The 21,159-nt window shown below is 53.7% G+C and overlaps 3 protein-coding genes across 3 annotated transcripts in view; all 3 read right to left on the reverse strand.

Moving 5' to 3' along the window:
* PRDM16 (PR/SET domain 16) overlaps positions 1-9,377 on the reverse strand; it is a 199,387-nt gene extending 190,010 nt beyond the window's left edge. Inside the window, exons 1-2 of the mRNA XM_026051121.1 lie at positions 9,333-9,377; positions 7,602-7,695 (exon numbers count right to left, since the gene is read on the reverse strand). Of these exons, the coding sequence (XP_025906906.1) occupies positions 7,602-7,695; positions 9,333-9,350 (112 nt within the window). The 5' untranslated portion in view covers positions 9,351-9,377. The remainder of the gene's footprint in view (positions 1-7,601; positions 7,696-9,332) is intronic.
* A 7,803-nt stretch (positions 9,378-17,180) lies between these two features.
* Positions 17,181-18,296, reverse strand: ACTRT2 (actin related protein T2). The gene is made up of 2 exons (XM_026051109.1): positions 18,177-18,296; positions 17,181-18,050 (listed from the first exon to the last, which is right to left on the reverse strand). Exons 1-2 carry the CDS (start codon positions 18,294-18,296, stop codon positions 17,181-17,183), a joined length of 990 nt encoding a protein of 329 aa, XP_025906894.1.
* Positions 18,297-19,064: 768 nt separating this feature from the next.
* Positions 19,065-20,198, reverse strand: LOC112957408 (actin-85C-like). The gene has a single exon (XM_026051048.1). The coding sequence runs from the start codon at positions 20,196-20,198 to the stop codon at positions 19,065-19,067; it is 1,134 nt and encodes a 377-aa protein (XP_025906833.1).
* Between the last annotated feature and the right edge of the window lie 961 nt (positions 20,199-21,159).

Here is a 21,159-nt window from a genome sequence, read left to right on the forward strand (position 1 = left end):
CCGCGGGAAGCACCTACTTTTGGGCAGCTTCCTGGCCCGCGCCTTGGACCTCATGGTGGCGGCCGGCGGCTGCGGCTCCTGCGCCTCGCGCCCGGGAGCAGCCGCGCACTCTCCTCATCTCCCGAGCATTGTCAGTTTGGACACCTTCGCACATGCGCACAGAGCCTTCAATCTGACACCCTCGCCGGGGCCAAAAAAACTTTCCAACGTATTCATCATCAGCAGCGCCTTTTTTTTTTTTTTTTTGTCCTATCCTCTTCTTCAGACCACTTATCTCTCCCCCCTCCTCTCTCCCGACACCATCAGAGCCTTCCCCTGATCTGCCCCTTTAAGAAAAATCAGCCCTCTCCGCTCCTGCCCCTCCGCACACTGACCTTACACACTGGACAATATTTAAGGATCAAGGTGCCATCCCATAAAGAGGTGATTATTATTATTATTGCTAAATAACAACGCCTWGGAGGGAGTTCGTTAACGGGGCTCGTTTTGCAAATGCACGTATTTAAATTTGCTTTTGCTTTTCATTCCGAACTGGTCTCAGCGACCCTTCAGGGAGGGTTTCTCTCTTTTCCTTACTTTTTTTTTTTTTTTTCTCTCTCCTCTAATTTGTTGTTAACCCCTTAGCTTCGCTCGCCCCCCTGGGCGCTCTGGCCGGGCTTCCTCCGCGCTCCGTGGCCGCCCCGTCCCGTGCAGCCCCGCGGGGCGCCGCGCAGGTAGCGGAGGGAAGCGGGAGCCGCGCAAAGCGCGCGGGGACGGAGGCGCTGCCCGGAGCGCAGGGAAAGCGCCGCGCGGACGCCGGGTCAGACGGTCTCGGAGGAAGGTGAAGGGAGGATTTGACGGGAGGAAGGTGAAGGCGAAGAGAGATTTAACGGGAGGAAGGTGAAGGGAGGATGTAACGGGAGCAACGCGCAGCTCCCCGCGCAGAGCTCCGTGCGCGCGGGTTCCGCGGGGTCCCCGCTGGAAGCGCCGCTTCCCCCCCGAAGCTGGAGCGGGGCCGGGGGGGACCCGGGCGCTGCTCCCGGTCGACCTCGCGATCGCTGCAGGGCCGGGCGCGGAGCGAGAGGCCCCGGGGCCGCGCAGCCTCGCGGAGCCGCAGGTGGCCGCCCGGCCGGGACGGGAGCCGGGGCTCGCGGCGCCTCCCGCCGCCTCGGCCCGGGCCCCGCTCCGGCCGCTGCCCTCGGCAAGTGGCGGCTGCGCGGGCGCGCAGGGGCTGCCCACAGCGGTTCAGCGGCTGCAAAGGGGTCGCGGGGACCGAAGGAGAGCGGAGGCTCCTGCGCGCGAGGCCCGAGGGGCGCGCGGGGAGGCGGCCAGGCGGGAGCTTCTCCCCTCGCCCGCTTCTAGCTCCGCGCCGTAGCGCGGGGCCGCGGTCGCCTCGGGCCCCTCGAGCGCCGAGCCCGCGCGGGCTCCGCCACCTGCCTGCGCTGGGGGAACACGGACCCTGTCCCCGTGCTCCCCTCGCTCCACAAGGAGCGCGCGGGGMCGGCGCAGAGGCCGCCCCGCAGCCCCGGGCAGCGTGGGCCGAGGCCGGGGCCCGGAGGGGCCGCTACACAGCTGAGGGCTGGACATTAAAAGGGTAGGGGGCAGCTCCGCACTCACGGGGGCAGCTGAGGACACGGGGGGGGGGGGGGGTCTCGCCGAGCCCCGTGCCGGCGGAGAGCCCAAACACGGCTTGCTCGCATGCTCCTTTTTTTTTATTGTATATATAAAAATATATTTTGTTTTTACTCGAGCGGCTTTCAGTAGCTCCCGACCAAACAACGAAACCGCGCTTTCTGTTGTTTTTTTTTTTTCCCTTCTCCTTGAGAAGGATGCAGAGGAAAAATGTTTTCTGCGCAGAAGAACCGCGGTTTAGGTCACCTTGCCCGTTCCCGCCGCTCCCCTAACAAGTAGAATAGAGGGGAGGAAGCAGGAACGGGGCCCCGGCCCCGCCAATGCTCCGCTCCTTCGGCTTCCCCCGGACCAAATCTCGGCAGCGAAACCTTTATCAACGTTTTAATTCTCATTTCCAGGCGAAAGCGCTGGCTCCCCGGCCCGAAAGCAGAGCACATAAATTGTCATTTAAGATTTCGAAAAAAWCGTGTTCAGCTCTAACAATTCCTTCAATTTCGTTACCGCTATGCCCGTGCGGTGAGGGCGAAACGCGCATCCTGGAACGGGAGCTCGCACGAGGAAGCCATTCCCGCGTGGAAGGACAGACACCCCGACCCYTGCTCTGGCCGTGACACTTGCCACCCACCCCGCGCAGGTTCGGGGGACACCAACAGCCGCTTTCACCAMGACGATGTCTCAGGAACGGGAGGAACGAGGGAGCTGAGCCCTTTCYGAGCGAGCCATGGGAGCGCCCTGCCCGCCCCGAGGCTGCGGCGAGGGCCGCAGGAAGCCGAGCGCGGTGCCCCCGCCTGGGCTGTGCCCCCTGCCCCCCGACCCGGGCTGTGCCCCCCCGGCGCTGCACAAGCCCTTTCGTTCGGACGCTGCTCGGCTGCAACGCGCCCTTCGCAAGACGCCAGACGCTCCTCGGGCGCCTTCCTCGAGGCCGCCCCGCGCACGCGGAGCGCGGGCAGCGGCTCCACGAGGCTGCCTCTGCCCGGGGACGGCGACACCTGCCCGGCTCGGGGCCGCCCCGCGGGGCTCCCGCTATCACCGGCGGCCGCAGCCGAACGTGTTGCATAATTATTAGCTATTAACTGAGTTCAAGACCTTTTACGGCTGAAGGAAATGAGGAGCCCGACCACTAATCCCGCGCAGGGGCCGCGCGCAGCCCGAGCCAGGGAAAGCGTCAGGGCCGTCAACGAAAACGGTTCATTAGGTGACACGACGGCGAGTCGCGGCGGCCCCTGCGCCCCGGCCCCTCCGCGGCCCCGCTGCCCGCGCCCCGGCTCCCCACAGCCCGCCCCGAAATGTTCATTTTGTTCATTTATTTTCACGAAGCGCAGCTCACGTGTCTGCAAGAGATCATGAAAATAAAACACCATAGAGCCTTTTCCCCTTCGCTGTTTAGAATTGCTTTTCTAGAGGAGCTTTCCCAGCGCAGCAATGCCCAAGTCCTAATCAACAACTATTTTTTCCTTTTTCTTTTTTTCCCCCGGCAAACAGGAAAAATAATTACAATTTTTTTTTCTTCTCCCAAAGCTCCTTTTCGTTTAAACTCAGCCGTGCCCGTCACAAATATTCGCAGGTAGATTTGAGGAAAAAAAACTATTTTTGAACGATAAATCCGAGCCGTTCGTGTGCAGGGGGAAAACGGGTCGAAGCCCCGAGAGCTGCCGCGCACGGGATCCCGAGGCCACAAAGGTGGCCGAAAAAGTCGCTCCTTCCACCTCAGTTTTTCTCCCCCTCCTCCCCCCTTTTTGTTATTATTGGAGTTTTTTTTAGACGTAGGAGATCTAGRAGCTGAGGATGTGAAACTCCTTTGGGGAGAGGCGATAAAGCGCGGGGAGCCGGTGCCAGCCCGCCCCCGATCAACCACTTAAAAAAAAAAGAAAAAAGTGCATAGTGGGAACAAACAGGGACCTGACGGGACGCGGACGCGTTTTATTAAGAAAAAGCATCTCTAACGCCATCTCCCACCCACCCAAAAAGAATAAGAAAAAAAAGAGAGAAAAGAGAAAAAAACGAGTGAAAGGGGAAARGCGGCGGCGGGCGGCGCCGCTCGGGAGCGCCCGGCCCCGCGCGCGCGGGGGACACGCGGGGCTCCCCCCGCGGCCGCTTTGCGCCCGCTGCCCCCAGCGGGAGGGCGGCTCAAGGAGCCCCCGGGCCGGGGCCGCCCGCGGCCGAGCGCTGAACGCACTGCGCCGTGACCGGCGCTGCCTCCCCTTCCCAACTCCCGGAAAAGCCATCCGCACAAATATATATATATGTATTTAACCGCAGGGGAAGCAGAGGTTCCTTTAGATTTAAAAAGGAATGAAGCTCGCTCCAGAAAGCGGCCACGAAAACGCAGAGGGAACTTCGTCTCTTTCCACGCGCGGCAGGTTGTGCCGGGCAGAGGGAGCCCCCTCCTCCCGCGGCGCTCCTGGCTCCAACGGGCCGGGCCGGGGGCGCCGTGTCCCGTCGCCCGGCTCCTCTGCAGCCCCCGGGGCCGCSCTCCCGCCGGCAGCGCCCGCTTCCCGGCGCAGGGACGAGCTGCGGGTGCTTCCGCGGCAGCCGCCCGCGCCCTCCGCAACGCCAGGTTTCAGACCGCAAATCGTGCACAAACCCCCCCGAGCCCCCGCAGACCCCGCGAAGCGGTCTGTGGGATCCCCGCAGACGCCGTCCCCACAGCAGCACCGCGAGTCACAACTAATTATCAACAGCAAAAATAATCAAGCTCCGTTTTAAAACTAGTTAGAAAAATGAAATGCAAATCTGCGCATGAACATCCAAGGGCTTCCCCGAACGTAAATGCCCCTCTCCCTGGGGCGGTGGTTTCCACAGGCACAGCCCAGCTCTCCTGCACCTACAAGAGCACCATTTAAACCACTATCCCACCTGGCCACCTTCCCTGCCCGCTGTGCCTTGCATCCCGAGTTTATTCCTTGTGTTAGAGGGGAAGACTTGTGTTACAGGGGAAAATGCAGGACCCTTGGGGCAAGAASAGTGCGTTTTGGGAACCCTGGTCACCCTCACCCCGCCTCTCGGAAGAGCCTCATTCGCACCCTGTGTGGTGAAAGGGCTCTCACAATCAGCAGAGCATTGAAAATAATTAATTGGACACTTATCAAATAAAAGCTTTGCTGGATCATAGTGTTTACTCAGGACCAGGAAAACAGCCTTCCCGGAGGGATGCAGTAGGGAGGAAGCCTCTCTGTCTCACGGGTTGCCCAGCCAGGGCATGAGGATGAACCGGCTCCCAACCCGCCCGGAGCCGCCTGCGGGCAGCGGAGCTCAGTGCAGCGGCAGCCAAAGCCCCTGCGGGGCCCGGGCGCTCCCGACAGACACTCTGAAGAGCTGGAGCGCCCCACGGGGATGACGGCCCCTCTGTGACAAYCCTCTGAGACCATACAAACCCCATCCCAAGTTCGTTTTCAAATGGCACTTTTTCAGAATTATGTGCAGCTTTCCAGAACTGAGCCTCTGCAGAAAACCCTTGCACAGCAGCAGCATCCATGTTTTGCAATCAGATCAAGAAAGATGTTTTCCAACTCTTTCTGCAGTCTCTTAACAGTACCAATATTGTTCTCGATCTACTCAGGACCTTTCTTATCTTCCCTCCAGACTCTTGGTACCTCAAACCAGATGTACTGTGAACTGCTCAACTACCATTCAGCTGCAGTTTTGCTCCTTTAGTACAAATGAGATAGGGAAACAGCTTCATTTCTCTGAAATATAAAGTTAAATAGAGTGAACTGAGAAGTTTCTTTAAAAATAATGGAGTGAGATCACCCATACAGTGATTTTAAATGGCTTAAATAAGAGTGGCACTTGCCTATAGCAAGTGCATCCCGAAGAGCAGGAGGCTCCTCCACATCAGCCGCGTGGGTACATTACGAGAGGGACAGTAGTCATTCATATGGGGAACATATTTTCTATACAATTATTATTAACAGCTTTTTAACTCTCCTCTTAAACACAGAATGTGAATCAATTTAAAAATCACAAAAGAGCTTGACATTTTCAAGGGAATTTAAGTATTAATCATTTTGTCACAGAGCTCAGCCGAATGAGCCATTCGGGCAGTGATTACTCGCCAGTATATTGGCTACTAAACTCAGGCTGTCTGGGCACAGTTAGGGTATAAGGAAGGACCCAACTAGTAAAACTCAGCTGTGTCACAACAGGGACAAGTGACCAGTGTCTCCTATTATTTTTGGGGGAAATAATTAAGCACCGCTGCTCCGATGGAGGCTTCGTGCAACACCAAGCTCAGCCCTCATGCACCACGATCACCACAGCTTCACCTCACCCTCTCATTTTTACAGCTGGTCCTGTTTATCACAGCCTCACTTCCACTCAAAAGGGAAAACTATCACTTTAAACAAAACCATTCAAAACTCTCTTAATACAAATAAATCACAGAAAAAAGATTTATGTTCAGTGATGTCATTCACCCAGGTACTGCTGATTTTCCAAGCAAACCACCATTTAGTATTTTCCCCTATTAAATAGGCATGAACTAATGCTAAGCTTATTTTATCACCATGCAAGTTATTGGAAATTCACATTTCTGACTATTTCACCCCGCAGCCATTTTGCTTTCCATACAAGCACCTATCTCCCATGACACCCATATGTGTCACGCGCATGGTCAGGATGCAGCACAACTCATTACCCAGACTAGGGAGCTGCCACAAACCCACAGAGCAAGGGAGGATCTGCTCAAGAATAAACCGAACCCAGAGCGGAACTCGTCATGCAACAGTGAAATCACAACTTGCAAAACTGCCTGTTCCATCARCAAAACCAACATCTTTGTCACTCAAGGGTCTGTGCCTTAGTAAAGGGATAGCAACAGCAAAGTCATTTGGTACTGGAAGGATGAGAAAAAATGCTGAGCATGTTTTTTATGGGAGAAAGATATAGAGTTAGACTGAAATCTGAAAATCTCTCATGCCCTGAGATCCATAAATAGAACCAGCTAGGATTTTGTCTTGTACTAAATTTAAAGGAAAGTCTTTGCCATACAGATTCTTTTTTTTTTTTTTTTTTTAAACAGATGGTACCCCAGAAGGAATTCAACTGTGGTGTTTCCAACAAGCAGCATGAATGAATTAATAAATGCAGTTAATCTTTCTTTAGTATCAGCACACACATTTGCAGCCTGAATACAAATTCCTGAGACTTCTCCCCTGGATTACCTCAGTTTCCCTTTAGCTTGTACTCCTGCCCCACAAARTGCAATTTTACCTCTAACTGATAAAAAGCTTCAGAGTTAGCCCCAATGGCCAGAAATCCCAAATTTGGTCTCACACAGTGTCAAAACATCCATAGAACCATTATGGTGGGAAAAGACCTTCAAGATCGAGACCATATTCATCTCTCCTGCATGTCACCCTGGGGCTGGAAAGAAAGCAAAGAGATACCGGGCTGTCCTGATCAACTCAAGCAAGTTCTATCTCAGTGTTCAGCAACTAGAGCTCAGCTGCTTAGCATCCCTCAACTTATCCCTTGGGAAAGGCACCTTAACATCTCTCACAATTAGTCAGTCCAGAAATCACAAAAAAATCTTGCTTTTCTAAAACAAAAATCCCAGCCACCCACAAGATCCTAAGAGAAACTAGAAGCATGGAAGTTTCCAAAGAGATTCCAAAGGTTCAGATACATACTGGAAAACATCTTCAGCAAGTGCCCCGGGCATGCACCAAATCCAACAGTTGTAGCAAGCTCCTGAGGTTCAGTAGCAACAAGAAAACCCGCTGTCTTTTTCAAGAGCAGTTGAYGCTTCAATTAAATGTGGCCCATACTGTTATTCACAGTTACTGGACATACATCACGATCTGCCCCACAACCAACAGCATCCCAATTGCATCATATTAAAGACACCATTGCATTAGTTCAAGTTTTCCAAATAGCTTTCTCTTTTAGCTCCCTAGTTTCACTTTTTCCACATTTCCTTTCATTTGCTCAACAAAAACATTTTATCTTTCAGACTTTCTAGAAAGGAAATAGATTTGTTTTTTACTTACCAGGTCCTCCTCTGCTGTTCTTGCCTTCCACTGCAGCATGATTCAATAGAGGGTTACCTGGTGCCCACACTGATAACATCAGAGGCCATAAAACCTGTAAAGAATATTACATTGTTAAGCCCAAGCACAGAGCATATTCCCTTGGAATGGAATGCATAGCTTGGACAGGGAATGGCTTCCCCCAAATCCCACTGGAGATTAATCTCTGTAGTAGTAGGGAAAGGACTCTAAAACTAGAAGAACAGTAGAGTTTTCCCTGTACTCACACACAAAAAAGTTAAACATCACTAAGCTCCCTGCCAGAACTGCAAATTTCCTGGCCTCTTGGGGTGCCACAAGTAGTATTTTTGGCATTGGCTTTACTGATACACACACAATAGAGACACATAAAAGACCATAAACCAGTTTGTATTTTAATGCTTCAAGTCCCCCCCTCTTCCACCACACAGCCACCAAACCACTACCCCCAAAGACGTGAAGAACATACAGACCTAGAGCAGGTCAGCAGAGGCCCCGGGGCTGCAGCCCAGCACAAACTCAACTGCAAACTCTCCCAACAACAGAATGACCCTTGAGTGCAGTGCCTCATGGTTGCTTATATGCAATTAGACAACGAGCCGCAGGTGGCGGCRCTCAGCGACCGGGAGCAGCTGGGCCCCGCTACCGGCCCTGGGCCTCGCTGGGCCGGGGCAGCGCTGCGAGCGCAGCAGCAAACACGTGGCYGCAGCACCTGTGGCTGGTGGACATGTTGACAGTTGAGGGAGACTGGACGAAACTGCCCCTGTAAGAGTGTTCTCCAGGCAGCAGCCTGACCTGCTAGGGCTGCGGAGCGTGGAGCTGGCGTGGGAAGAGCGGCAGCGCAGAGGGGCCGGGGCGGCAGCCGGGGCTGTCCTGGCAGCGCCATCACCCCGGCCCTGCCTGCCCTCCTCCCAGCTGCTCCTACAGCCCCTGGCTGCGCTCGGCTCCGTGGCCTCGGGAGTGCAGTGTCCAGCGCGGCAGAGGCTCCACACAAAAGGCCCGGCTGGAACCGCGAGCCGCGAGGAAACCCCGCGCGCCGGCACGGGCGCTGCCCCCTCTGACGCACTTTCCCTCTCCACCACCTTTCCTAATGAAATCTTTCCATGTTATTAAAGGCTAGGATGGATCTGCAGAGTGTTCCTTCCAGGATTTTCTTGTTTGCTGTAGTCTTCAAATTTTCCAGTTCATTTCCTATTTTCCTGCTCAAAGCCCCTTGCCAAAAAAATCCCTGAAGTACTCTTTGGTACTTGGACAGAAAATAAAAAAATAAGAAGAAAGTAGATACTTGATCCAGACCCTTGCAAATCAGTAGCAATTTTCCCACAAATACGAATCATTTTCAGCAGTGGAAGACAGTTCCTCAAGGTGCATTTTTATCTAATTAACCGCACAGATGCATTTTGGTCACTAAAATGTATAACACTGTGTCGTATGATTTACACAAAATTAATTGTCCAAGAGCATCCAGCCAAAATGTAAAGAATGGTCTTTCAATGTGCTATTTAATCAGGTTCCTTTAGGAATTAAATGATTAGGAATTAAATTAATGAAATGGATTTCTGCCTAGATTTTCTAAACAGTACTAGGTCTCATAGCCAAAGAAGAAACAGGTACCCAAAAAAAGTTCCTACTCATGGAGGGGAATATTAGAAACAAAAGTGGCGATGTAATCCCCCACGGAAAGAATTATTTTGGTTTCATGTAATCTCTCACCAGAAAAACTGGAAACATCCCAAACTCTGCTGATACTAGAGCTCTAGTGCAGGATGGTGCCAAYTGGAACAGGTTAGGAGCCTGGGAATTCCTCAGGACTTTCTTGGAGAAAAAGCATCTGAAGTGACTTCATGGATTATGGTTGGTTTTAATCCCTTTTGCGACTTCAGAGGGAAACTCCCTGCACTTTTAGTGGCTCATCCATGGACACTTCTCTGTGCTCCCCGGCRGCCTCGCAGGAGAGGCAAGGCTGGCACCTCGAGCAGTGAACCCGCTGGCTCTCCCACACCATCATCCTGGCCGTTCTTCTCCTCTGGATCCCTGTAAAGCGATTAAGATCTCACTTATTTCAGTATTCAGATTCAAAGTAAATGCACCAAATACAGTTGGTTTAAAACTGTGTGGCTACAACATTGGAGACATTGTCTTGAACATCTTACAAGTCCAAGATTTCTCTCTCTAGGGCCATGTGCTTCTAGGAAATATATATTACTTTGGCCAYGAGACAGGGCTTCAGAAAATACCATCAGGCCACCAGCAGAGCTTAATAGTTTTGCAGCGCTGTTCTGAGAAATACAGTTTTCTGTAGGAATTCAGAAATGACCGACAGAAACATCTTTGGCAGCGTATCCATTACCTTGTGCATTTGTCGGGGCAGCAAAGGGTCTGAAGAGCAGGATCTTCCCAACTGGGCTGCATTACGAGGACCCGGTGCCTCACCAGCGCTTCCTTGGCTGGCCTGCGGCTCCGACATTATCAGGGTTACATGTGATCCAAGACGCCCTGCAAACCACAGACAGAGCAATGCTTTTAACACCAGCAAACTCCTCTCTTTACTCTCAGAGAGGGAGATCCATTGCAAAACAGGCAGTGAATTCTGTGAGGCTGGAAGAATGCAGCACTGAGGGCTGGACAAAAGAAGACAGATGTTCTGAACGTCGGGATGCGGAGGCAGCGGTTTCCAGCGGTTCTAGCAGCACATCCTCTTGCTAGACACAGCCAGGAGGCAGGCAGTGCTGGGAGACACCACAAGTGTCCCCAGGAGGACTGTGGTGGCGGGATTGCAAACCTACAGCCGGGCCCAGGGCTTGCAAGGGACTCCACTGCTCCACTGGCTTTCTGCTGGGTTCAACGCTGCTCAGCACATTCCTCTTACAGGATCCTGAAAAAATACAAAGGAAGAAAGTGTGGCCAAGTGTTTGCAAGACCGGAAAAAGATTTTTCAGGAAGTCTTGCCGAGGAGGGAGATTTGTCAGCATGTTACTATTTGCCTCTGCAGAAACCGCAGACACAAAATACAAAGCACGGAGGAGATTCTTAGAGAATCAGAGCCCTTGGAGGAGCAGCTGAACACGGACACGCAAACCCGGGGCTCTGTCCTGCACCGACCACGTTGCTCCCTGTCCGCTCTGCTGCAGCTCACGCACCTGCTGGGAGCTCTCAGGGCAGAGAAATGGGGTCCAATCTTCATGTTCCTGCCAGAGCCCTCAGGAACCGCCAGGAATCGTCAGCTCTTCTTCCAGCTCCGTGCAGGAGTTTCCAGGGGTCTCCGCCTAGGATCTGGGCTGCTCTAGGTGGAACGACACGTTCTTTAYGTTCACCGTTAGTTTTATTTTTAGTATACAAAGTACAGAGGCACAATTCAAGAAGAAAAATGCTTTTTATCCAACGCCACTGGAAAATGTAATAGGCAAAGGAAAATCAAGATGATACCCCAAACCACTGAAAATACTTAATTCTTTCCATCCCCCTTCAGAAAGCCCAGTACTTGCCTCAAAGTCGCACCCATTACAAGTGTATTTGGAGCCTGCAAGGGCTGAGCACTTTCCCCCGCTCGTTTCCCCCCTCAAGCAGATAAATCACTAACATGACTGACAGCTGTCACATCACAGCATATTTCATTCCTTCCAAACTGTCACTTGCGGTTACAATTTTTCCAACACTAGGTTTTATGAAGGATTGTTTTCTGTTCATTTCATTTCCTTGTATATAAATACCAAGCTGTGGACACGGAACAAATCACCTTGGTGGGAATGGTCATTAAGGAGATGGGTAATACGCATGCTTATTGTCCCACATACTTTTCCAGTTAAAATATTTGGCCTGAAAATGTGGGAGGTAAAGAACTTATATTTTGAGGTCTTTATAAAACGTAGCTCACAGCCCTGATTTATGTTCCCTGGGACTTGTTCTATGTGAAACATTTAACTAGCTATACTTTAGATAAAAGAAACATCTRAAGCATTGGTTGTTTTGGAGTTTCTCATTCTCTTTTCCCATACATCTTGATAAAATTTCACTGCCAGGCGCAATGTTTTAAGTTCAGAACCTTTCCTCTAGTTCCTGAATTCTCTTTTCTTTAGCAATATTTATAGTATCATTTAATATTCTCCCCTGCTGCCGGGCTCTCAGGGCCAATGCAGCCCCTAGCACAGTGCAGCTATTGAAGTAAGGGATTAGAGTTGACTTCAGATTTTGCCACAGAGGATGCAGAGCAAAGTCCCTGAGGCAAGTGCAGGAATTTGCCATTTCTGTTGGTATCAATGCCAGAGGAGCACGGGGATGTAACCTGGGAAGAAGGCCTCAAGCACTGATGCTTCCAAATCACCTCCTGAAAAGCAGAGCCCCCAAACGCTCTGGAAGCTGCAAACAAGGACGGGAGGGAGACAGCAGCAGCTGCCCCTTGTCACCAGTCAGAGCCCAGTGACCAAGGCAGGCTGACCTCCCGTTAGTGAGTGTGGATGGAGACGCAGCAAACCTGAGTTCCTGGCTCTGCTGCATCCTCTCACAAACTGCACCAACCTCTGCTTTCCTCAGTGAAACAGAGAGGGGATCATTTCTTGCATTGTGCCTTTGCGTGGCAGCTCTGCAGGGTTCAACGCGGTGCAGGACGCAGACATTTCACCCGTTCCAGACGAGCCGCTCCGCCGCATGGAGCTGGTTCTTTCTTGGAGTAATCTGTCCGTTCAAGAACAGGGTATCCAGAGCACCATGCTAAAAGAGCATTCTTGTTTGTTCAGGCTGGTGTGTGCATCTGCCCAGCTGCATYTCAAAGCACAGAAGTACCTTTAGCACCAGGGACGGCCCTGCCATACGCACTGTTAGGCCTCAAACAGTCACAGCTTCTGCCAGCTATAGCTGTAGTCATAGATACACAGCCCTTTGAGAAATCAGGACCAATTTAGGTACCTAATACTGTGAGTGAATTGGTTTTGAATTAATCGAGTAAAACAAGGCAGTGGAAACCCACGTAACATGTTGGTCTGGAAGCTGCTGCAGCCCTGGGGACRGCATAACAATGCATATTTTATTTTGTGAAATTTTTATTAAGGGCTGTTTTTTATTTTTTATTATTGAATATGAATATTTTACACGTCTGAGTTCAGAACAATGCTTTTTTTGGCTGCCTCTGCACTTTTCATGGTTGTGTACCCTCGCATTGCATAACTAAGAGAGATCCATTTACACACCAGGGGAAAGGGGACTAATGAATCTCAGCGAAGCTAACTTTACTGTGTGTGAAAAAAGCACTCTGAAGTTTTCCAAATCAAAAAAAAATATATATATATATAGAATACTTGTATGGAAAGGCCTAATAAAGGCTGCACGTGTGTGTGTGCGCGGTGCCTGCGTGCGCGGGTGCAATGAGCGCAGAGCCCCTCGCAGCAAGAGGTAAATAACCCTCCCCACAGCAGCAGCCCCGCTGGGGAGCTCGGCAGCGTTCTTAACTCTTTCACTTCAGCAGCTCAAAGGCAGGTACTCACGTAGAAACGCAGCGAAATGGAAGCAGCTTTGACAGCGACTCAATAAATGTATTGTCGGAGCTGCCCATATTCAGCAGCAGGACCGGTATCTACCTGCCCTTGGTACCAACATTGCCCTTTCTGGACACTCCTCCATGGTGCTAGAGCTTTTTCCACCCCCGTTTTCATACCTGTTGATAGTGGGACTCTGCCCTAGCACTTAATTCTGGGGTTTACTGGCTGCAGGAGATCCCAGCTAGTCTTGCAGACAGCTGGTGCTGCCCAGGGTGGCATCGCTGAGCGTGTCTGGCAAGTGCCACGTCCCTACGGGCAGTGGTTACGTGTGTGAGCGGTGGCTGCCCGCAGCAGCTCGCCGTACTGCTTGGTCCTGCCCACGCACGGGCCAGAAACACCAGAGTTATCTGGAGAGCTCCAGTGTGCCTGGCCGGCTGCGCCCGGCTACCACGCTCACATGCTAGGACAGCGTGCGCTGCCCTTTGGGACCTTTGCAACTCCAGGTATCTCTGCACTATGCTCTAAGCAAAGTCGAAAGCAAAGGGCTCGCTTCCCTGCCCCTTCCACAGAGATATATCTCTGAAGCAGCTGCCATCAGCATCCTCCCGGTGAGCGGCTTGCAAAGCAGGGCTCAGCTCACCTTTTACAGCAGCGACTCGCAGTGCTCAACATGCATGAGGGCAGGAGACAAGGGATTCGAATAATAAAGATAATCGTTATTCGTCTCATGTGCATTTGAAKCCCGGCTTTTCCTTGTGCCTGATCCCACGGGCCGAGAGGAGAACGCGAGAGGCTCCTGTCTYGAGAGCTCACGGGCAGGGTGGCAGGGACGGCGGAGTTTGGGGCAACCAGCACATTGTCCTGGGCTGACACTACCGCATTCCAATAAAACCTTTCGATTCACAGCAAATGTAGAAAGTGCAAAATGATGAATTGTTTGACATTTAAGAGAAAATAAACAGCTGCTGCTGGACTGAAACTTAAATGAGACTTTGGGAGGGAGGGACAAATCGCCAGGAGCARGTTGAGATGTTTATGCAAACTTTTCAAGTGACTTTTGTTTGAGCCCCGGCTCCGTGCGTTGACGGCGGCTCCCGCTGTCCCACCACCTGGCTGCGACCTGCACGGAGCAAAGGCAGGCGGCTTCTGTGCAGGGCAACCCTCACCTGGGCCGCCCCAGGCTCCACTCCTCATTCCACAMGGCATCGCTGCTGCGTCTAGGCATCACCTCAGCCCTCTTCAGACCCTGCGACCACCCTCATACCCACCAGATTTGTTCCTTTCTTGAGGCCAGAGAGGCTAACAGCCTTCACCAGCAACGTCCTCCCTGTATCCAGAGGACAGGGAGAACACAGGAGGAAACGGATCAGAGGGAAYTCCTCCAGCACATGTCCTGTGCCACAAGCGCCGGGATGTGGGCCCAAATGATGAGGATCTCAGAGCTCTTCAAAGTACTAATGAAATATAAATATGTATTTGTGTGCACAGTGATTCTGAAGCAGGAGGGCATCGAGAGCCTGGCGAGGTCGAGAGGAAGTCACGCTCCTGTCGGAGATGCCGACTGACGCTATCTGGTTCTACGCCCTTGAGCAAAGTCGGGTCTCACAGGTGAAAGGAAACAGGCAGGCCAAGCCCCGTGTGGGAGGTACATGCCTCTAATAAAGGTTTGCTGAAACGATTTTTCTGCTGGGAGGAGTTGAACAAGGTTCCCTGAGGTAAAAGAGTTTTGGTATCAGTGAATTACTGGATTACGTCAGATGTATCTGGTTCTCAAAGGGTGAAATCTTATTAAAAGCACCCGCAGAGCCCTGCTAGGTGTCACTGCGAGCACGGCTCGTGTCTCTAGCCGTGTTTGCAGGGTTATCACACTTTTCATCTTCCTTTTCTCTTTCCTGACACCAACCCTGGGTTGCGCCACTCTCTCGGGCTCCCCTGCCTTCCAGCACACTGCTGTTTGCATTTTTATCTGCATTAGATTATTGGAGCAGGAGTCTAAACACTTAAGTTACTGCAAATCCCTCCTCATATGGAAGTCAGTGAGCTGTAAAATATTTAAACTGTCTACAGTTGTACCTCGTTTGTTTACACRTTTCCACTGGGCTGCTAAAAGGTAACTGTAACAGAAGAAGGACCCCAGACTGCGGATTCAGATTTGCCAGCAGCTCAGAGAGCGCTCGGGGCGCTTGCACGGACTGCACGGGGCAGCAGCCGCCTCGCGCGTCGCCCTGGGCCGAGCGGGGCAGCCGGGGGTTGGCTCCATCTCTCTGTTCTCTCACGCTGCTCGCAGGGGACACGAGGCCGCAGTCAGGCCCGGCTGCGCTGCTGCTGCCCGTGGCAGCGGCCGCAAGCGCTGCGCAYGCTGCAGGAAAGGCACAATGAGCAGGAACCGCTGCAGGGCAGCACTGCTGGACAGAGGGCACTGCTAGCGCTGCTGCTGCTGCCRCCCACCACAGGCACCGACCCCTTACACGGGCTGAGTGCAGGTAGATCCGTACAGATCCCCACGGTCGTCCGTATCCTGCCACCATCTACACCGCCAGCCCTTACAAATACGCGCTGTGCGGTGCCAGGCTCCCTGCCCAAAGCTCCCCGAGAGCCACGGGCTCAGCCCGTCACACACCCGGCTCTGGCTGCGCTGCCCACGCTGCAGCACAGGGCCGGGAACGCCTGGCCGCCCCGCACGTGTGTGCCAGCCCCTGTCCCCCGCGCCGCTCGCCACGACAGCCCTTCCCCTTTCCCTTCCCGTTCCCCTTGCCCTTTCCTTTCCCCTTCCCGTTCCCCTTGCCCTTTCCTCTCCTCTTCCTTCCGTCTCTGTGCAGCCCGGCGGCCGTGCCACACGGGAGCCCCAGGCTCCTGGGAGAGGCGCCCAGCATTCCCAAGGCAGCAGAGGGCATCCATGAGTTCGGAGACCCACCTCCAGTGTCGCGTGCAAGCGCCCGGGCGCTGCGATGAGGAGCTGGCAACACAYGGTTCAGCTCTTCCCTTCCCACTGCGCCGGAACAAACCTGCCAAGTTCTCGGTTCTGGGAAGTATCTTCAAATCTTTTCCAAATATTTTTGAACAACTTATACATCACGGTGCTAATTAGCTTCACAAATTGTGACAGTATGCCTTTGCCTGACTGGGTGCGGCGTGCACATCTGCACAAGTGTGCAAAGGTGATCCTGAAACCTGCAACAATTTCTAATTGTTCATTTTAGATGCTGATTTCGTTACTAAAAATCCACAACTTCGTCGTGAATTTCACAATTCAGTTCAGAAATCCATGACTTATCCACAGTATTTACTCTAGTTAAACTTAYTTGCTGGAGTTATTTATAAAATATAACACTGCTGATCTCCGTAAGGCAGATTTGTTCAGCAATTCACACAAATATTTGCAGGATTATTTTCTCTGTTTCCCTAACTCTCACTGATGAGGTCACAAAAGAGCAATTTTGCCTGATACATCCAGGTCTTCCCAAAAGAAAATCAGCGACAGCCAGGGACAGCTGCCTTGCCCCTCTCCTAGGTGCGTGACATCACAAAACTTCTTCATGGTTCTCCTAGAATAAAACCAAAATAAGCATCTTTTCACCCACGTTCTCTGATTGTTTTACGCAATTAAGCTCGCATTAAGCTATCCCGGTGGAGCCGCATGTAGGTTTTATGCTCGAGTCTCAGCCCGGCGGCCGGACAGACCACGGCACCGCTGCACATGGGGCTGCCACAAAAGCTCTCCGGTGCCGCAGCCAAGTGCCGGCACCCCCGAGGCCCCTATTTCTCCATCCAAGCTCCCCTTCCCACTCTCTGGAAGTTTATGGAGCTCCCATGGGCATCAGATGCAGGGCGCTTGATCCCAAGTGTTCTCAAGTCCCACAAATCGTTTGCAGTTCTAGCAGGGATCTACACACTTCTAGAATTAAAACCAACCTCTTGGATCCCAGAAGTGCTCTGAACAAGGACCCTTTCTTTCATCCAATGCACAAGGGATCTTTCTTTACCAAGCTATAAAATCACTTAATACAAATCAATTATTTTTGCACTGATTTATTAGCTGCTCTCCAGCTGTTCAGATCAGCACTTAAAAAATCTCTCTTGGATATTCCTTTCAAAAGCACTTTCTCTGGATAACTGTTGGCCCAACCTCATTATAGTCCTCCCTGGTGACCCACATCTTTCTAAAGGCGGTTAAGCTGGCAAGGATGGAAGCCCCGATCCAGGCGGAGCACATCCTATCCCTGGGGGCAACAATCCTGACACGACAGCCGTGGGGAATTTGTGCCTTCAGCTCCTGCAGAAGCCTCTCCTTGAAACCTGGGAAGAGAGTGGATCCGCCTGCTAGCAGCACGTGCCCGAGGATGAGTGGCTGGAGYCCCGCGGCGCATTTGGCGACGCTCTGCAGGAGCATCCCTGCGACGCCGGGCGCGGAGAGGCCGGCCTCCGCGGGCACGAACAACGCCTCGGGCGCCCGGAAGAGCTGCTCCCCGGCCCTGACCGCGTTCCCATCAGGAAGGAGGTACTCGCGCACCAGCTCTGCCGGCTCTTCCCGCACCTGCCGCCTGGGATCCGAAGCCACGTAGCACAGCTTCTCCTTCATGTCCCTCACGATCTCCCTCTCCGCCGAGCTGACAAAGGAGTGGCCGACCTCCAGAAGGAGCCTGGCCAGGTAGGCGGTGACGTCTCTGCCCGCAAAATCCAGCCTGCGGATGCCCTGTACCAAGCAGTGCCCCTCGTAGACGGGGACGGTGGTGGTGACGCCGGCGCCGCTGTCCAGCACGAGGCCGGTGGTGCGGGCCCGCGCGTACAGGGCGGTGAGCGCCGGCAGCGCCACGAAGAGGGCGGGCACGCCGAGGCCCTCGAACATGGTCTCGGCCAGGCTCTCCCGCTGCGCCGCGGGGCTCAGCGGCGCCCCCGTCAGCAGCGCCGGCTGCTCGCTGGGCTTCATTCTGAGCTCRTGTTTATACAGGAATCTCCAAACCTTCTCCATGTCCTCCCAGGACACGACTCTGCCGTGCTCCACTGGGTAAGTAAAAGCCAAGACGCCCCTCTTGCACTGGGCTTCCTCTCCGATATAGAAGTCCTTGTGCCCAGCCCCACACATGACGAACTTGGACTTGGGGTATCCCACCACGGTGTGAATGACGGAGCGGGGCGCGCGCTCGCCTGCCACGCCAGCCTTGCACTGCCCCGAGCCGCTGTCCACGACGACGGCGGCCGCGCTCATGGCCCCGCTGCCCGCGCGCCGCCCCGCGCTCTAGATCCCGGCATCACAAACGGGCCCGGCCGCCCCGCCATCACCCCCGGCGCCGGAGCCCTTCCCTGCCTCAAGCTTAGCCCCCGTTTAGCACCTCACTCCGGGGGTGCTGGAAGGGGGGATACATAACTTAGAGCCAGTCCATTTCCCCACAGCACGGCTGCCCCTTCTCATGCCCAAGCTAGAGCACAGCTGGGTTTGGTTAAGCCCTCTCAGAAGCATCCTCTGCTTGCAGTGCCAGGGCCAGACTCGGCTGCAGCCGTCCCCACGGGAGCTGCTCGGGAGCCCCCAGCCCAGTGAGACATTGCTGCTGGGAGGCCCTGGCAGAACTTCAATCCCAGAGGCAAATCCAGCCTCCCGCCAGGCCCGTCACAGCAGCCCCAATATCACACTTCAGTCCCAGCGCTAGTCTGACGCCACCAGCAGGAAGGGCTGGGGCTACAATTGCTGGGCAAGCTCTAATCTCTCCAGATTAATTTCTTAAACTGAGCAAGAAGGTGGCAGTGGGGCTCGGTGTGCCCCCCAGGCGGTGAAAAGCCAGAGGTAGGAACATGCAGTGCCTGCCTGGGGACGATAAACAGCAAGATGTCTCAGAGTGCTCGTTACCAATGTGTTTAATGTTTTATTTCATAAAGGTTTTGTCAGCCAATAAACACACAAACAACTGTGGCACCCCCAGGGTCGCTCGGCCCTTGGCAGGGCTCCTCGTCACGCCGTGGGGCAGCAAACGCTCGGCTCCTAAAAGCATTTCCGGTGCACTACGGCCGCCCCGAAGTCCTTGTAATCATTCACCGTGACCCACATTTGCTTGAAGGACGTCAGGCAGGTGAGGATGGAGGCCCCAATCCACACGCAGTACTTCCTCTCCGGGGGGGCAATGATCCGCACGGCCATGCCAGGAGGCACCTGCAGCTGCATCTCCTTCAGGATCCGCTCATCCAGGCCGGGGAAGAGGGTGGACCCACCCGAGAGCAGGATGTTGCCATAAAGATTCCTGCGCACATCGATGTCGCACTTCATGACACTGTTGAAGATCATCCTGTGCACGCCGGGGGCCTCAACTCCAATGTTTGCAGGCATGAAGAGGGTCTCGGGGGCCCGGAAGAGCTGATTGCCTATCTTAATGACGTTGCCATCGGGCAGCCTGTACTCCTTCATGATCTCCTCTGGCTTTGCTTTCATCTCCTGGCTGGGGTCTAGGGCCACGTAGCACAACTTCTCCTTGATGTCCCTCACGATTTCCCTCTCGGCCGTGCTGACGAAAGAGTGCCCGCTCTCCAGGAGGAGCCTCATGAAGTACTCGGTGATGTCCCGGCCAGCAATATCCAGTCTGGAGACGGCGTGGGGCAAACAGTACCCTTCGTAAATGGGCACCGTGTGGGTGACGCCGTCCCCGCTGTCCATGACGATGCCGGTGGTGCGCGCCGAGGCATAGAGAGCCAGGGTGGCCTGCACGGCCACGTACATGGCCGGCACCATGAAGCCCTCAAACATGATCTCGGTCATTTTCTCCCGGTTCTGCAGAGGATTGAGCGGGGCCTCAGTGAGCAGCACTGGCCTTTCGCTTGCTTTGATTCTCAGCTCGCACTCGTACACGTGTCTCCAGATCCTTTCCATGTCGTCCCAGCAGGTCACTATGCCGTGGTCAATGGGATAATTCAAGGAGAGGACCCCTCTTTTGGACTGAGCTTCCTCCCCAATGTAGTACTCCTTCTGCCCGGCTCCCAGCATCGTAGCCTTGGCTCTCGAGCGCCCAACGATGGCCGTGATAACGGAGCGCGGGGCACTGTCCCCGGCGATGCCGGCCTTGCACAGCCCCGAGCCGTTGTCGAAGATCACGGCGGGGACATCCAGCGTGTTGGGGTCCAACATGGTGGCGGAGCCCCAGGGGCCGCGGGGAGCGCGGACAGGCCGGTCACCATAGCCAGGGACGCGGCTCGGGGGGCGCAGGCCGCCGGCTCCTACCTCACAGAGGCCGCTGAGACAACAATTCGCGCGGGCCGCGAGCGGCGGCACCGCCGCAACACGGGGCTGGCGGCGCCGCGGCCGCACCGCCTGCACGGGCCTCCTGCCGCTCCGCGCTTCAAATACTTCCAAGCACTGCAGACGGACGGCAACCTTCTCCCAAGTGTTAACAGAACTGCCAGCCTGCGTGTCTGATTAACATCTGCATCAGAGGCAGGTATTTGTCACAGACTCCTCTCTGAGCCTTTATAGGAAATGCTCAAAAAATATTTCTAAACAGCTAAGGTCTGTGCCTGGCCTGGCAGCGCCATTCCGATCTTTCTTCTGATCCTTGATAGGTAATCCCAAAACTATTCCCTGCTGAAATCACACATGGGTGGGGAAAAGAATATCTGACGCTGCTTTCTAAACCAGTGGCAGCCTTAAACATTCGCGGTGCCTCCTAGAGSAAAGAGCCCCTTCGCATCCCATCAGATCCGACGATCCAGACCCACTTAGAAAAATTCCTCCTTAAAAAGACTCACTATACAACTTCGCTTCAAATCCACGGCTGCTGCAGTTTAATTGCTTCTCCCTGTGGCTCTAAATCCCCGTCAGCTTCAAAGGGAGGGTGGCTTCTATTAAATTTAATTACTTTTTCTTGCAGCTTGCATGGTAAAGGTGCCAGCTACTAAATGAAGGTGGCTGTGAATCAGAGGTAGATTCCAAGCAAAGATATATATTAAGCAAAATTTTAAATGTAAGCAAATGACCTCCTGGTGCGGCAACTTTTATGCCCCAGATGAACTACTAAAAACAACAAAAAGAAGCGGCAGCCGCCATCTAACAAGGGATCAGCTCTGTGCATGTTGTTCCCATTTGCTGAGAT

Source organism: Nothoprocta perdicaria, unplaced genomic scaffold (assembly GCF_003342845.1).
Source record: "Nothoprocta perdicaria isolate Ctin4 unplaced genomic scaffold, notPer1 scaffold_72, whole genome shotgun sequence".
NCBI lineage: Eukaryota > Metazoa > Chordata > Aves > Tinamiformes > Tinamidae > Nothoprocta > Nothoprocta perdicaria.

Bases quoted from the DNA above. Each gene is read 5' to 3' on its own strand.
- LOC112957408 (XM_026051048.1), bottom strand. From the start codon at position 20,198: ATGTTGGACCCCAACACGCTGGATGTCCCCGCCGTGATCTTCGACAAC.